We start from the raw sequence: 18,129 nt of genomic DNA, 5'->3' as shown, positions 1-18,129 counted from the left end.
CACTAAAGGTTTAAAGATATTTTTTGTTTTTTTAACCAATTATTTTGTAAAAAGCATTGATTTCAAAAATATATAACAAAATAGTACTAAACAATATGTTGTTCCGGGTGAGGCGCAATGAAATCGACCATGACGTTAAATATTGTTCACCCCAATTTTTCAACAAAATATTACGAGGAGGTCCAAAATTCAAACTATCGTAATTCAGAAAATACTGAGAGTTAGAAGACCAGTAAAGGCTTGTTGAAATGGAAATTTTCTTCACTTTTACAAGCTGTCAGCATTTCGTAAAAGCACTATGTTTGAAGTCAGCGTTGCGTTAATTCTATTGTCGTTTTGACGATTGATTGATTGTATATTGTTTTACGTCCCATTCGAAATTTTTTTTTTACTCATATAAAGACTTTTCCAAAAACCGGAGGAGGGATTCAATTTTAGAACTAAACTCAGTACTCAGGGCCATTGCGAAGTGAAGCTTTTTTATCGTGCAAACGCCTACCGTGTCACAGGACCTCAGTTTTTACGGTCTCATCTGAAAGACTCTTAACTTTCTATTCTAATGCTAGGCGAAGGAACAGTCACTGCTTATTAATGTGACACTGCGAACATAGATCGCACATAGGCCTCCTAATCACGAAGCGAACGCCCTATCATTAAGCTACGTAAATTTTCGTCGTTATGATGGCTTTGTTAGCAAATTCAACATATCATTTGGTTGCATTTTGATTGACATATTTTATAGCAAGTGTAAGGTCTTTGTTTATATACAACATTTGACTACAGTTTCCGTCTACTTTATCTGTACCTAGGACTTACGGCGGGTGTGGGCGGTCAACAAGGATACTCTTGGACACCTTATCACACCTCTGGAATTTCGAGGGGTCCGTTTTTATGCCCTGTTTACGGATTTTTATTGTTAGTTTGTTTTAGGATTGATAACTGTTCGTCGTCTTCACCTATTTCATTGACGTGTATTCACCACGAAAATATATCACATCCTGTTAGAGCTACAAAATCAGTGAAGTGTAATTTTACATTTTGTATTTTTATGCCTAAATGTCGCTTTCGATAAAACCGCTCAGGAATACATGAATAGGTCACCTTCAAAGTAAAAAAAAGAAAGAAAAGTGTCATGTGAAGATATGGTCCACTCTTCTGAAGAAAACAACGGTTCTAATAATATACATGTTGACCTTATATATGGTTTATTTAACATTTTGAGTTAAATTTTCATTATACCATTCTCTTACCTGTTTGTTGATGCCTGACACCTTCGGCCCTCGTAACAAGGCGTGTAATCACAAGTGACCATAATATCTACAAAAATCATGATTTTCTTGCAATTTATCTAGTTTAATATTCAAATAAAATTAAAAAAATATACATTGCGCAACATATGTTTACATTATATTGAAAAAAAGTTGAGACTATAAAGATGTACACGTTTAGTACTCTGCTTACATTTCAAATCTTTCTACATGCCAAAGGAATATTTCTCATCTGATGAATAAAAAAAAAAATACACAGTATGACGATAAAGGACGGTAATCATGCTCAAACGCCCAATCATACAATACAACTCGTGAGCAGAGGAAATATGGACCTCTGAAAACATCAACTAGAACCAGGAGCTCTTGAGGAATAAGCACCCCCTGTCAAATTTTCACACTTGCCGGTGCTCTTGTCATGATCGGGCACACAAAAAAGTCCGTAGACAAATTCAGTGTGAAATAATTGCCAAGTAATATGTTTGAAAAAACGCCAATCAACATTCGACTTCATGATGGATTGTATTTGCTGACAAGGTTATCGTATGTAACATGGAATTTGCAAATGTTGACTTCAAACGAGACTGTTGATACATGTACTCTTGTTTCATTAACTTAATTGTCAGTAGAGTACTTCATAGTGCATTTACGAACAAGGTCAGTGTGTCGACCATAGAATTAGTATGAATGGTATATTGTTACCTAAATAAGGGGAAATGACTATAAATTTTTTTATTATCAGTTTATCACAAGTTACCAAAAATTACTTTCTTTTACCCAGAAGTGCTATGGACACAGATGCTGAAACAGACATTTCTAGCGAAAAAATTATAGCTCTCGACTACCAGAATGAACAAACATTCTGAGAGTATTGTATTAGCAATACAAGTCCCCTACCGGCAAGTGTAATCTGGTTCCCCTTAAAAATTGAAAATGCCATAATTCCGTTAAATATTATTGAAGAGGAACGAAATGCAAACTTGATCTATAAGTACTCAAGTTTAAGTAACACATACCGAAAATCAGCTCAATATCTGCAAGAGTTTATGAAAAAAGTGCGGAAAACCAAGTGGGACAGACTGACAGACAGACAGACAGACAGAGGGACAGACTCAGAGGAAACCTATAGTCTCCTCCGGTTTCACCGGTAGGGGACTAATAAGCAAGGAAAAAAGTCAGGTCGACCTCAATACTGAACGCTACCACTATTTCAAATCCATAACTTTCCAGAAATGCATTGCTAGCAACAGAAAAAATACTCATAAGTTCGATTTATTTGAACTTACTGGATCAGAGAACTGTCCATTGGAAATACGCGGTTGGCACAGATCGATTAAGTATTTCTTTTGTTTTTCAAACTGAGAAGGGAAAGCTGTTTGCTGATGAAGGCAATATATCCTGAAAGCCAAGCAAATGTGAAAATCAGTTTTATACCTTTTTAACGTTATAACTAGTCACCGAGTAAGCTACAAAATTACGTCTTTCCTTCAATGAGCGCAGCTAAGCTCTTGACATGCTAAGAGCAAAAATATCGTTGAGCATTGTTGCGGACTTGCCACCAACAAAAACTTTATTGAGTCCCAGACAAGATTTTTAGCCACACATTGCGTATCCGATCATCATCGGTGCTCCAAAGGTCTTTGCAATTCAATAAGATCACTGCATTCCTTTGCAAAATTTTCTTGAACAGTTCAAAACTGCTAAATTAACAGCAAAAGAAACACTCTGGAAGACATTATACAAGGATCTTGTCATTAGTAGTCTGCGAGAAAATTGTCTTTTATGGTAGCGACTATGCAAATATCCTATTCGCACACAATAGCATCAACAATTACGCTTGGTATGGGCGCGAGATCATACGTAACAGAACAAATTTCTACCTATAAAAAACTCGGATTCTAGAAAATAATCAACTGTTATTGTCTATTCGTACTTTGGTATTTCTCTTGATACTTGTATAAATAAAACTAATCGGGAGGCCTGGGATAGATTCTCGTTCGCGTCAAACCTAAGTCGATAAACATAGGTAGTGACTTTTCCAACGCCAAATGCCCGGCACTAAAATTAAAGTCAACTTTCTTTTGGATGAGACCTTAAAAACCGAGATCACGTCTCACAGTAGGTGTTGGCACGATAAAGAACCTTCACCGCTAAATGACCTTGAGTGCCAAGTATAGGTCTGAAATTGAAGCTCTACACCAGTATATGGTGACATCTCTATATAAGTGAAAAATTCTCGAATGGGACATAAAGCAAAAATACAATCAATCTATAAATAAAATGTTTTGAACTAGTTCGATGGTGCGGCTTTTAATGATGATCAGTATATTAGTAACAAACAACAAAGTTGAGAGGTAAACTGATCCCACGGGGATTCTCACTCTATTAAAGCACTTGGACTCACCTGTGTTAGTTTTCATGGGGTCCCTGAATACTTTGCTCTCATTTTGTATTATCTAATTTTGCGTTTGAACATTTTTTTCTGTTCGTTGTGTTTCTTTTAATGATTTAAAAGCTTATAGCTCAGAGAGACTCATTCGTAAAAGATACATTTTTTTATTAATTCGTTTGATTTTTTATGCTTTAGCTCTTATTCTTTTTGTTCACAAAGGAGAAGAATGTGAAACATAAATGATCTTTTTAAATGTAGATACGTTAAAACACAGAACTTAATTTAATCTCCAATTATTATATTTTTTTTTTTTACAATTTTGATAAGCAAACCTTCACTTAACATGCGCAAATATTTCCGTGAAATTACGTTTAAAATATGTTCTTCTTTTTTTAATTTTCAAAGATTATTTAAATACTCGTAGAGTTGTCAAGTTTCAATGTAGTCTGCATGTCTATTTGACTCTTCATGCTCTCTCTCTCTCTCTCTCTCTATATATATATATATATGCTGAAATCATATATTTTTCAAAAGGATTCAGTGAATAAAGTCTCCTAAAGATTTTCTTTTCCGTAAAATATAATATTTAATGTTGAAAATGTGCATATACCTGTAAGAAAGGTATACCTTATAATCATACACTTCCTTTAAAAAAAAATCAGAACAAAACAAAAAAATCAAACGTACCGTCAAAAGATCCATTCTGCTATCTGTTTGTTCAATATAATGCCAAACACATTATTTAATTTCGGTTTTATACGTCTTCAGTGAACTTAAAAAGTTTCAGTAGGACAAAAAGCTGAATGACTTGCTTAAAAATTGTTCTTTTGTCTCCAGGACCGAATGTAATTACTCTGAAGTCTGAAAAGTTAAATAGATCAGGAAGCCTTCACTTATTCATTATCGAGACAAATTTCATTTTTTGGATGTTGTAATAATTAATAAGAAAAAGAAGTCACGATGAGAATTAATTACTCTTTTAACCTGATATAAAATGTAAAGTTAAGATACAAGTAAATTTTGATTTACGTTTTTTAAGATGTGCAGAATTTCAAAGATAATCTTTCTGCAATAAGACCATTAATAGGTCAATAAGCAAAAAAAAAAAAAAAAAAAAAAAAAAAAAAAAAAAAAAAAAAGGAATTCTTATTTACAGATATATTCCTATTACATTAACATATTTCATATCAGATAAAGACTTTTCTCCACATTATATAACTGTATCATTTGAATGAAAAAAAAATCATTTCCCGTATTAAATTACGTTGAATCATGACGTCATAATAAACTCTAAAGCGAAACTAAATCTATGCGCTTTTTGACGTCATATATTCTGTACATAACCTTTGAAAACCTAGAATGTGAAATTCTTTAAAAAAGCAGCTATATTATTATTTATATTAAAATTCAAGCATCGTCAGGTAGTGGAAATTACTTCTTTTCCAAATCATGCTCCCGCCCCGTAAATGTTTGGAGATGAAAATTTAAAGTTTTTTTTTTAGAACGTTGGGGCTGTAATTTGTCATATTCATATGCAATGAAATATATGGAGATAACGAACAGTATTCAAGCCTTAAAAGTCCATAATCATACAAAATAGGAGCAGAGCAAACACGGACCTCCAAACATCAGAGGCGGGACCAGGCGCCACGGAGGAGCGAGCATCCCCCGCCGACCGGCCACACCCGCCGCGCGCCCCCCGTCATGATCGGGAAACAACGGAAAAATCCGTCGACAATTCAGTGTGTAAACAATGGCCTCACAATTAGTGTGAAAAACGTCAGTCAGCATTTGACTCAATGATAAATTGTATTTGCTGACAAGGTCATTGTATCGACCATAGAACTTACGAAATGATGACTTTAAACGAGACAGCTGATATTCTTGTTTCATCAACTTATTTGTCAATAATTTACCTCGTTTTAGAAATTGTACATACGTAGAGCATGCTCTTGCGTATCGAATCAACTGAGAGATATATACCCCGTATGCAGGTGATGAAGGTATATTGCTGCATAAGTAAGGGAAGTTGACGATTGAAAAGTTAAAGTCATCATGTTTATCATAAAGCTTGGTTGTTAGATTACCATTAACGTCTTTTTCAAGTAAAATATCCAAATATGAAACAGATGTGTAAGACTCTGTGGTATCTTTTATCTCAAGTTCACCAGGATATATCGTATCGACAACAGAATGGAAATAACCATTGTTAATTGACAATACGTCGTCGATATATCTAAATGTCGAGTTGAAGGCCACAGCAAGTGTTTTCTTCTTTTCACGTACAAGATTTTGGACAAATTCTGCTTCTTATGAATACAAAAAAGGTCTGCTAATAACGGGGCGCAATTGGTTCCCATGGGAATTCCAATGCAAGAATTATCGATTTGTACAGATTCAAGTTTTAAAGCACCTGGATCACTCTCCTGACTCTTGCCTAGGCTTTCAATTCAAGATTTAGATATATCAAGGATGTTTTATTAATCAAAAATATGCAATTTCATTCCTACGTCGATTCTATATATACCTTAAAAAAGATCAAACAGTCTGAATACCTGTTTTATCTTTGGATTTTTTTTTTACTAGGGAAAGAATTAAATGGCAAACTAACAACTAAACTTTAAAATAAACGTGATGACTTCAACTTTCTATTGTCAAGTTCCCTTTTTTGTAGGAATATGAAACTATCACCTGTATATGTAGTTTATGTCTCCCAGTTGATTCGATACGCAAAAGCATGAGAATAATTTCTAAAGCGATGCAAGCTATTGTAAAATAAGTTGATGATACAAGGATATCAACAGTCCTATTCTAACTTACCATTTTGCATATTCCAGAGCCAATACATTGACCTTGTTAGCAAATACAATTAATTGTTAAATCGAATGTTGACTGACGTTTTTCATACAAATTGTTAGGCCATTTCTTTCACACTGAATTGTCTACAGATTTTTTTTATCTCCCCTTGATGACAAGGAACAGACGGGGATTGTGACCTATCGACAGGGGATGTTTACTCCTCCGTGGTACCTGATCCCACCTCTGATGTTTTTTAGGTCTGCATTTGCGTTGTTCCCGATTTGTATTGTTCCAATGGACATTTAAGCTTGATTACTGTTCCTATCGTCATATCCCAACAAGATGCCCTCAATAGTATGAAGATAACGAACAGTATTCACCAAAAACACTTTCTCGTCATAGTCGCTACTGCGACCGACAATACACTCTTACTAAAGCGAGATTGTTAATGGGAAAGGTAAATTATATCCGGAAGTGTAGGAGACATGGTAAATAGAAAAATTATATTACGGTTCAATTTCACCACTGCAAAAGATGTTGAAATGTACTTTGATATATTCAGAATTCATTCAAACTTTTCCAGTAAGCATTTTTTACGCCATTATTCATCTGCAGTTATGTATAAAATTTCATTTTGGACAAACAAGCTTCCATAAGGAATTAAATTTTCTTGCGTCAGACTAAATTTACATGCTAAACGAAATACCAAGGTGACTTAAACCAACAAAATCAGCTGAATGAGTTGAATCGAATTATGGGTTACTACGGATACTACAGGAATTTTACACCTGGAAAAGACCAAATCGCAAATGGGAAAACACAATTCTCATTTGTTCATTTCGTAGATAAAACAATATATCTATTATTAATTATTATTTGCATGCTCGCGCTTACAAACAGTTGTTAAATCTCCGTACAGAATTCTAGGTTCCTCAAAGCCATTCTGTAAGGCGATTAGCGTCTGATTATTGGTGAATACAAATGTCAGGTGGATTCCCTGGCCATAGACAAAAGAAACACAAGTTCACGCAGATTGTTATGTTTAAAAAAAAAAAAAAAAAAAAAAAAAAAAAAAAAAAAAAAAAACTTTTGGTGGATATTTAAATGCCTATGAAATGCAGCTCGTTCTCCGTATCCTTAAAACGCTAGCGTTCTTTGCAAAAGATTCTAAACGTGACACAGACCACTATTAAACTGTACATTGTAAAACTGATTTTCTACAACTTGTGATAAAAAAATTAAAACGCACCAATACCAAGTTATGAAGTCCAAAATACTTTCTTTCTTATCATTCTTATGGAGCTCATGACCGGATTACCTTTCTTAGTTTCTATTCTTTGTATTAAAAAAAATTAGTTTCAATTGTTTCTCTTGCAGCCATTTTATATTGGATCGTGGTTCATCTATACACCTGAAACACGTGCCTGAAGTAAAAAGTAAAGATACAGTAGGCCCACATACCTTGCTATTCATTCAATGATGTTCGTGGTAAGATCCATTGTGCGCAATTATAACAATGACCATTCAAAGTAAACAAAGGTATATCATTGTAGTAGATATATCACATTTTATTCTATCTGCCCTTTGAAAGACCTTGGAAAAATAGGCGCTAGTGAGGTCTTTTCTTCATTGTAAATCATCATAAAAGATTAAGTAGCACGTGATTTTTAAATCCCTGTGCCATTTTAAAATCATAACTATCTACCAGAAAGGTATGGGAACTCATTTGTTTTCCGCACATGTATTTATAGGAAAGAGACTATAATAATTTTCTATTTACTGCCATTTTTATTCCTAAAACCGTTTCTACCCTATAACCTTTGAATGGGTCAACCAAGACTAAGAGAAGCGTCTTCAATTTAAATTTCAATAACATTAGTAGGGGTGAATAGAATTCAGTGCACCTTTAAAGGAACGAAGCGGTTCCATCAAGTGCAATAAAAATGAAAAAGGTGAAGATGACACATAGTGATCGATCTCAAAGTGTTTTGAAAATGATCATCTTTTAAAATAATCACTTATAAAAACGGATAAGGAATTGGCATATGTGGTCTTGTTTGTCGTAATTTATGAAAAATATAAGGAATACGGTGAGTATAAGTCTGGGGCGATAGAGGAAGCTTGTTTTACTACTGAATATGCAAATTGTGATAGAATGTCTTTGTATATTATAATTCGACTCTAACTGCTATTTTTGACAAATCCTAATTCTACCTATCCAAATAATTGTTGTTTTGGAGGTCCGCGTTTGCTCTGCTCCTATTTTGTAATCTTTAATGAACTTTTGAGCTAGAATACTGTTCGTTATCTTCATATATTTCATTGTTATAAAATGAAAGCAGTTTATCATGTCAGGGTTGAAATACTTTTATATCTGACGTTATTTCTGCTTCTTAATTAGTTAAAACATTTCCCGAAGTCGAACAATCCTATAGTTAACATATTAGACAGCTACATGTAAACTGTTTATTGTCCTGCTCCGATGACATTTCCAGGCTCTATCCACTAAGTTTGGTCTATACGAAGTTGTTCGGAAAGTTCGTGGACTTCTGTCATATCTCTTTTTTATTTAACGTTATATGTTATCCAAATTTGATAGAAATATTTTAACAATAAATTCAAATGACTTGTATTTAAAATTTTACAAATATCATGATTTATTTCAAACTTATTAGGAGTTAAAAACTGCGAAAATTGGTTCGCGGAGCAGGTCGAAATTTAGTAATTTACAAACAATACCCTAAATAATGTCTGTAGTCATATCCTCTGTAAAATGGCTTTAAACAAAACAGAATCTAGACGATCAAATGAAGAATTGTTACATCCGTTTCATATTCCAAATTAAAAATTAATAGTTTGCTTCGTTGAAACGAAATCAATTTCTGAAAATAGGTAGTCATCAATGAAAACGGCAAAATAGATGACATCGCAGAAAGCCACAGAACAACAGTTTAAGATATAATTCCCTGTTGTACTCTGGAAAACGTCAGAATAAAATCTAAAAATGTTGAAAGTAGCATGAAATATCTAAACAGCGAGTCATATGTGTATGTAAATGGTGCAGGTGGTATTTGAATGATATAGACTCTGTTTCAGATGAGGACGATCTCTGAGGAAATTGATTATCTGTAAAAGTCTAACCAAAAACGTTCAGTTAGTAAGGTCTTGGAAAGAGAAAGACGCTCCATGCATATGGTTGCTGATCTTGTGAAAGCATAGTTAAGCGGTAAAAATAGAAAACATTGACAAGCAAAAATATGCTACTGAAACAATTTTTAGCAAAATAAATTTCAATTGATGGAAACACGTTTTAAATGACCAGATATTTGATCAGACTGTGTGAAATGTAAAGGGAGAATATTTTAAGAACCTCTTGACGCTATATTTTTGAAGTTATAATGCTAAGTGTGCTCCGGGGATATCAAACATGTTGATTTTTAAATGAAGTAAATTGATTTATATTAAGTCGAATGGAATGAAACTTCACACATCAACAAAACAAATATTTTTACACATGATATTGTGCTTATTTTAAATTTCTTGAAAGTAGTATAATGAAGATTGACATCGTCCACGAACTTTCCGAACAACCCTCGTAATAATTAGTCTTTGAGTTCTCAACTTAAGTAATTTAAATAAATAAAATCAATAAACTGTTTTATATCAACGAACAAATATTAAATATTAACGTTGTTTAGTCTTATTTATCCGCATTTTGACATTGGTGATTTATATTACGCATGCATAAAAGTTAGCTTTATAAGTCAGTTTTTAACAATGAAGAAACGGAATAAAACGAACAGTGATTGATATCTAAAAAAATATTCAATCACTACAAACCAATAAGGCATTAATCACGGAACCCGAAATTCCAGAGGAAGAATCAGGTTTTTAGGAAGAGTATGTAACAACTTATTAATTAAACACTGCAACACCATGGAGACGACGAAAATCGTGCATCAGAAAACTCCTTGAAAGCAACAAGCTCTTCAGGTATTCTTGTGTTGTAATTAATGGAGGACACAGGTCAAACAATTATTCTCAGAAACAAAAATCCTGGTCGCAGACCTACATCAAAGAACATGTTGAAATTGAGAGTGGAGTGTCTCAAGGTAAAAACGATATCCCCCCAATTAAAAGGCAAAAAGATGAAGAATTACATGCTTCTGGATCGCCCATTTTTCAACAACTTTATGTGAAGGTTATTTTTTTTCAAATTGTGTCAATTAATTTGTGAAATTTAAGATTGGCATTATGGCTAAACATTTCTTGAGATAAATCATTCAGAGTGGGTTCATTGTGCATTTTTAAATTGAAATATTGTTAAACTGTAAATATTAAATTACATTAAAAATTCCTACATTTCTTATATTTAAATGTTATGTTTTCTTGTTTGTTTCATCAAAGCCTTTTCAGTGCGTTTATTTGATCTGCATTGTCCTTTTTTCATTCTAATATAACCTGCGCTTGTCCAAATATTGTCTTATTAGATATACCTTCAACTCATTGATAAGGATAAAACGATGTATGACCTCATAAATATGTCTTAAGTAATGATTATACAGTAAAACTTGTTTAATCCGGACACCACCGGTTCCGAAAATGTTTGCCGGATTAGACAACATTCCGGATTATATTTTAAACAAAGGAATTTACTGAAAAAGGACTTAAAATTTACATCGTATTAGACAAGATTACGGATTATACAACATCCGGATTAGACAAGTTTTACTGTACAATGTATTGTGAAAACAAAATTCTGTTACCTACAATGCCTTTCAAGGATAAAAACTAAAGCGTTTCTTTGAAATCTATATTTTGAAGGTAGAAGGTTAGAAATCACTCAGCATTTTTTAGAGAGTGTCTGGAAAAAAAAAATTAATCATCTATAGGTCGAGGTAAAAACTCTTCAGGATCAGCTGCTAGGTCTTCAACGGTGTATTTGCGCATTGGTACACAGTCAACCTCCTCCATATTAGACTTTATCTTTAGGGGACCCTTTGGATCATCGTAGAAAATTTCTACACCGTCCCGAATTCCCAAGCTTGGATCTTTTATAAAATAGTTGAAAGGCAAAAGGAAGAAGCTTACGTCACCACCGACGGTTTGTTGGTTTGGTACCTCATCTGTGTGTGGTATGTGATGGACCCCTAGAGTTACCCAAGCAACCAGGTCCTAAAAACAAAACAGTACATCGAACAGTCAAATTATTTCACAGTACACATCAAATAAGCAAAGATGCTTCAAATACATTAGGAATTAATAGATGTATCTACCTACATTTCATTCTCTCTCTCCTTCTTTCTCTTTCTCTCTGATTGAGCTCTTTCGATGAAATCTTTGAATGTTAACAAGCTAATTAAAGTCAATTAGTCAATAAAAGAGTATTAAAATGTGGTTTACCTCTTGTACGATTGATTCATCGCCTATAAAATTTTCAAAATTGACAACACTGTCTTCCCCATCATAGGTGGCATATTTAGAGCTGCTGTATCGTTCCTTTTCTTTTCTTTTAGTAACGGCCAATTGATATCGCATCCATGAAGCGCCTGGCTCGTTTCCTTCTCCTTCCTTGAACATACTTTTGGCTACTCCTCTTAGAAGAAGCCGGTACGCCCTAGGATTACCAAACTTATCCCTATTCTTTTCATTGTAGAACACGTGATATTTGGGTTCGCTAAAATTATACCTAAATGCAGCTTCTCTCTCTGTAGTATAATTGACTTTAACTATTCTTGTTTGGTACCATGTTTCAGGAGACTTTGAAAATTGGTTTGGAACGCTTTCTTCTCGTATATCGTATGTAGTGTAGCTGTTTTTCGTCCCTCCAATATCGACATCAACCTTAAAATTAAACATGTGTTGATGAAGAAGACCGGTAGATTGCCTGTTCATCTGGAAACCATATTTACAGGTGTTTTGAACGTATGACGGCAAAGCTATCCCTGACGTCAGTACTTTTGTTTCCATTGCACCATTGTGATAGAAAATAAAGTCAAAGATATAGTCGTAATTTACAAGAGTAAAAATCATTCGTAGAACAAGTGCGGTATTAGGTGCACCTTCATAGTAGCCAGATGGATAGTCATCCGCTACATAATGTCGTCTGAGAGGTATACCTGTATTGTGTTCGTACACACATACAGAGTTCCTTCTTATTATTGGTACATCTGAAGATTCCGACATAAATGTTGAATCTGCAAAGGTAGCATGAGTTGGACAATCGACACCAGGAACTAATGTTTGAATGTCGGTTCCAATCAAAACCACAGTGTCAAAGAAATTGGCAAATCTACCTATAGGTTCAGCAGAAGAATAAAATACCGTTATCTCTGACAGACCTAATTCATAAACAATCAAATCGTTTTTGTATTTTATTTTGTAAAGTTGAGGACCATGAGTAGGTGATACTCCAAACTGAAAGTCCCAGTTCATGTAGTGAACTGACTGGCCTTTGATTGAGTAGCGCTTTCCGTCTGGTTCAACTTGAACTGGAGGTCTTTGTGGATGCGGGGGAAAGACCTTTATAGGATGTGGGTTCAAAGGGAAACACACATGGAGTTTATTTACCGTTCCAGTCTGCCATGCATCCTTGAATGCCTGAAGTGAATCAAACAGTTGGCCATTGTACCAGACATCTGCAGTCTGTGGTGTAGCCGTCCCATTTATCAAGACAAGAACAACAAAGTCAACAGGATTCAGAAGGCTTGGGCGTCGACTTTGAAAAAAAGGAAACCAGATGCCTCGAAAATTTTCACCACGAACACCCGACGCCACTGCAGCATAGGGGACTGCCGTTTCAATATCTAAACATCTGTCCCCACAGTTCAGTAGAGTTGCCTCAAAACTCTCTAACAAAATATCACCTACTAATCTCTCTGCCTCTTCTTTAAGAATTTCAATAGCTAGCGAGAATTCTGGATTTGTGAAAGGTCTAAAATGAAAAGGGATAAATCTAGGTCTTCCACAAAATCTAGGTCGAGGACTAAGCTTTACACAATACTCTGCAACAATTGGATTCGTTTTACCACCAAAAAATACCGTGACCAGTGCTTTCCTTGCTAATTTTTTATGATGCCTATACTTTATATGCTTCTTTTTAGAAAGTATTAATTCCATAGAGAAAATGTAGTTTGAAGACAAAGTTGCCTCACTTTGCATGGTAAGATTTAAACGTCTCTGAGCAAACATGAAATTGAAAATTGATTTAATCTCTCGACTTGTCAGATCATGAAAGGGTGTTGGGTTCTTAGGTTCACGGAGATCTATGGAACAGTATGACAGTCCACGACATTTTGGGCACTTATTAACGTCGCTTTCTTCAATCTGGGGGACTGCAAGAAAACAATAGTGAGGAATTAGGACAGCGGAGCCATTAGTTTCGCAGATATTGACAACTATGAAGCAAGAATTGCTTTTTATGTTTAACACTAATCTTAATGGGATTGAATGAGTTTTCCATTTAAAATCCTTTAACTTTCAAATGCATAGAAAAGCAAGTCAATAATTTCAAACTATAGAGGGTAGATAAAATCAGAAATTATTTTTTTCAAGCAAAGAGTCCACTTGTTATTATTTTTAAAGATTTCTTTTCTCCTTTTTTCAGTTTCATGATTTTTTAAATTATTTTTCCAATTAATGATCTTTATTTATACTGGTGTGGTACATGCGTCAATTAAAATAAGAGTCATTCGGTACATGTATTATGATCCAATTGTGTAAAATATACAGAATTCTTATGCAAATTAATTTTATATTCCCCCAATTTTGCAAAATATGTTAAATCGAGAGACGATTGTAAGTATAACATATTCTTACCTCCTCGTTGGTGTAAGTAGATGTTATTATATATTCTAACTGCTTCCTGGTTTTTGGAACCTTCCGCCCACTTGGCAAGGAACAAACCCACAACTGGCAGTAATATCTACAAAAAAAAATCTTTATTTGCCTGAGGTTCGTATCACATGATATGAGTACATTATTAAACGTATGACATACGATAAACTTATATGTTACATAGGGTAAACTTGAACTTTTACAATAAAGGTTAAACCATCTTTTAAAGATGTTTCAGTAATGTTTTTGAAAAGTAAGTTGAATCCTACGCATATAATATTGCTGGCAGAATTTCATGGTTTACACATTTCAAGGGCGTTTAAGACTTATTCATCATTAAAATGTGTTTAAAACTTTTTTTACCTGAAATTTATCATAATTGCAAATTTAAGGCGTTATGATGGTCATACAATCCTTCAACTTTTCAGAAGTGGAAGGTATATGTTAAACAAAAAAATATCTGAAGTATAATCAAGCAAAGTTGGTATATTAGCGTAAGAAAGCAAATGCAACATATCACTGTTCTGTGTTCTGTGATGTAAAGCGTTAGCAAATAAAATTTACCAAGTTGAACGTAAACATAAACACCAGAGCTCGAGCCCCTGTTTATAAATACAGAAGTTTCTTGGTGATATATGAAAAAAAAATGCTTTTAGCATTTTATTTTGAATTTTTTTTTATGTAAGTCTAAATAATTTTACTGTTATTTTCAAAAGAAATAGGAAAAAGGCGGACTTTACAGTCGTACATAGAAAAATATGTTTAACTAATGCTTCTTTATGTAAAACATTTGTGATTTTTTTTAAAATATGAAAACGAAAAGGATATTGTATGTAATGCTATATAAATTGCCATTATCATGATTATTCCAACATGATATTAATAGATGTGATCAAAGGAAACGGAGAAGAAACATATTGATATCAGGAATTGTATTTGCTAATGAAAAATATCCAAAAAAGTGCAGAAATTCAATGAAGATTCCAAACAGCTATGAATGATTCTTCTAACACACAATCATTGTGCTCTTTTATAAACCAATCTACTTTTATATTCTTATGACGCAGAATACTTATATTCATAAACTTTTACCTGAGAAGAAGAAAACACTTACTGAGACGACGTTTTATCAATTATAAATATTCACTTCCGTTCGTATGTCGACTCGATATATCCCAGTAAAATAGAAAACAGACCACTGACAGATAAGGTGATGTAATAGGGATTTCAATAACCTTGTTTAAAGTCGGCAATTCGTAAATTCTATATCATTATAGTGACCTTGTTAGAAAATATCACTGGGTTGTATTTTGGCTGAAGTTTTTCATAGCAATTCTTGGGGTTTTATTTTCAAACAAAATTTGACTAAAAAATATTCCGTCTACCTTGTCAATACATAGAGTATGATCGGTCGACAGGCGATGCTTTCTCCTCGTATACACCTGATTCCAACTCTAGAAGTTCCGGGCATTTGATTTTTAAGTCTTGTTTGTAGATTTCCATTGTTTGTAGATTTTTCTACATCTTCACCTTTTTCATCTTCTTAACTCATGGTTTGTCAAAAAGTACAAGTTTTTTGCATAATTTTCTATTATGGTGTTAATATTATTCAAAAATTTAAGCGATAAATAATTTTAAGCAGGATAATCTCGAGATAAAATACATAAAGACCCTTTACACGGACAGATTCTATTTTCAAAGAATTATTTTATCGATTGTTGTTTTAAGCCATTGTTCGAATGAATTACTCATATGAGACGCTCCCATATACCGGTTACGGGCTTTCAATTTAGACTTTCTTGGCACTCAAAGCCTAGAAGTGTAAGGGTTCTTTATCATGCCAATGCCTATTGTGACAGTGGACCCCAGTCTATCTGTAAGGTTACATCCGAAATACCCTTGACTTTCACTTCTAGTTCTGGATGCTTGGCAAAAAAAGTCACTTCATGGTTTCTGACTAAATGAAATACTCAGTGTATCTTTGCTTTAATGCATGCATCTTCTAAATTTAGATATAGGGGATTTAAAAGAAAATATTTTTCTTTCCTTCTCATAATTGTACAACTTGAATAGAAATGGTTTGGAAATCTGGCAGGGGCTATATTTTTGGTGGAACGGCGGCGTTTCCAAGTTCTCATTATTCTAATTTTTTAAATTACTACAGAATAATGAAATTAGCTGACATTTTGGAATTATCTGAAGCAACTAAAATTAAAAATTACGGACTTGAGTTTTACAACACATAAATAAAAACGATTTCAAAACAAAAAATACAACCCTGTTAACTTTTGAAAGCTTCGAATCTTAGAACAGATTTGAGCAAGAATAAATAAAAAAATTATTTTTCTCTCTCTCTTATTAACGATAAAGACATTTGCTTTATTTTTTTTTAATCTTTTTGTACCTTTACATGACTATTTTTGTATAATCAAGGGGAAAAAAATAGACGAATCATGTAAGATTATGAAAAAAATCCTCAAATGATTTAAGAATAGTTGAGAAAATTTAGGTTAGGAGATTTCTATGTTAGTTAAATTATTTATTTCAATTTCATACATCCTATATGTTTTAATCTTTTTTATAAAAATAGAAGAAAAAAAATTGGAAATAGAAGCAGGCATCAGAAAATTTTGACTACTAGTATTAATCAGTGTTTATGTCACGTAAAAAATATCGAAACCAAAGTATAATTCAACAAAATGCCCAAGGGCCTTACTGGTCACCTGAGTAAAATACTACACTGTAAAGGATTCACTAATGTATGAAATGACAGAAAATAATCTCGGAGTTTAAGACATGTTGCCAAAAAGCAATGCAAGAACATAGGATAATCAGTGATAAAAAAGATAGTCTAAAGTAGATCCATTTACGGTCCAGAAATTATACTTTCTCGTCTGTCACTGTCATCATGCAGACTAAACATTCAATAGCGCTTGAGAACATATAGTAAACCATACTCATTCCTTCACACATTGGGCTCTTTTGAAGAGTATATAATGTATGATAATTGTTTGATTGTATATTTTTTAGGTCCCATTTGAGAATCTTTCACTCATATAGAGACGTCACCATATGCTGGTGAAGGGCTTCAATTTAAGACTATACTAGGCACTCAGGGCCAATGAGCAGTGAGGGTTTTTTTTTGTCTTCTCAATGCCTAACGTGAAGCGGGACCTCTGTTTATAAGGTCTCATCTGAAAGACCCGTGAATTTCACTTTTAGTGCCAGGCGCTTGGCGAAGGAACAGTCACTAGCTATATTTACGTCTTATGTTTGACGCGGCGCGGAGAAAAAAAAATTCGAACCCTGTCCTCCCGATTACGAAGCTTTAATGTATAGTGAATGCATTTTCGCTATGTGACCAACAGAGCTTGCACTTAAACAGGAGCCCCAGATCCAGCGATCATGAATTTCAATCTTTTAAAAGAAGCATCTATGCTTGTCATAACCATGCGCTCAGTTTGTTTGCTTAATACCCAAAATCATAGAAGAGAATTTTCAAAGAATTTATGCATTTTCACCATGTAATCAATAGAGCCACGCCATAACACCCCTGATCCAGGGGCCCTGATGTTCTCAATTTTGAAAGAGACTAACGATACAATTAGTTTATCGGCAAAATACCCAGGAGCAGAGTATAAAATTTTCAAAGAATTAATGCATTTCACTATATAATCAATACACCCCCCTCCCAAGTCATAATCCCTGACCCTGTGGCAATGAACTTCAGAATTTTGGAAGAAGCATCCTTTTTCAACATATTCATGTACCTTATTTGTTTGATTAGGGGAAGAGGAGGGGCTTTTAAGAAAAATGTATGCATTTTCACTATAT

The 18,129-nt window shown here is 33.7% G+C and overlaps 1 protein-coding gene across 1 annotated transcript; it reads right to left on the bottom strand.

Moving 5' to 3' along the window:
* Positions 1-11,337: 11,337 nt before the first annotated feature.
* Positions 11,338-17,202, bottom strand: LOC133180666 (putative amine oxidase [copper-containing]). The gene is made up of 4 exons (XM_061315135.1): positions 17,182-17,202; positions 14,278-14,383; positions 11,863-13,793; positions 11,338-11,634 (listed from the first exon to the last, which is right to left on the bottom strand). The coding sequence occupies exons 1-4, from the start codon at positions 17,200-17,202 to the stop codon at positions 11,338-11,340; spliced, it is 2,355 nt and encodes a 784-aa protein (XP_061171119.1).
* Between the last annotated feature and the right edge of the window lie 927 nt (positions 17,203-18,129).

The sequence above is a fragment of the Saccostrea echinata genome, unplaced genomic scaffold (assembly GCF_033153115.1).
Source record: "Saccostrea echinata isolate AGI-Se365-2 ecotype Australia unplaced genomic scaffold, CSIRO_AGI_Sech_v1 ptg000007l, whole genome shotgun sequence".
Taxonomy (NCBI): domain Eukaryota; kingdom Metazoa; phylum Mollusca; class Bivalvia; order Ostreida; family Ostreidae; genus Saccostrea; species Saccostrea echinata.
This window is presented reverse-complemented; position numbering and strand designations above follow the sequence as displayed.

Coding starts and splice junctions, on each gene's coding strand:
- LOC133180666 (XM_061315135.1), bottom strand. CDS start 17,202: ATGACAGTGACAGACGAGAAA. Junction 13,794..14,277: donor CTACTTACACCAACGAGGAG/GTAAGAATATGT, acceptor GTTTTCTTGCAG/TCCCCCAGATTGAAGAAAGC. Junction 11,635..11,862: donor ATGAATCAATCGTACAAGAG/GTAAACCACATT, acceptor TTTTGTTTTTAG/GACCTGGTTGCTTGGGTAAC.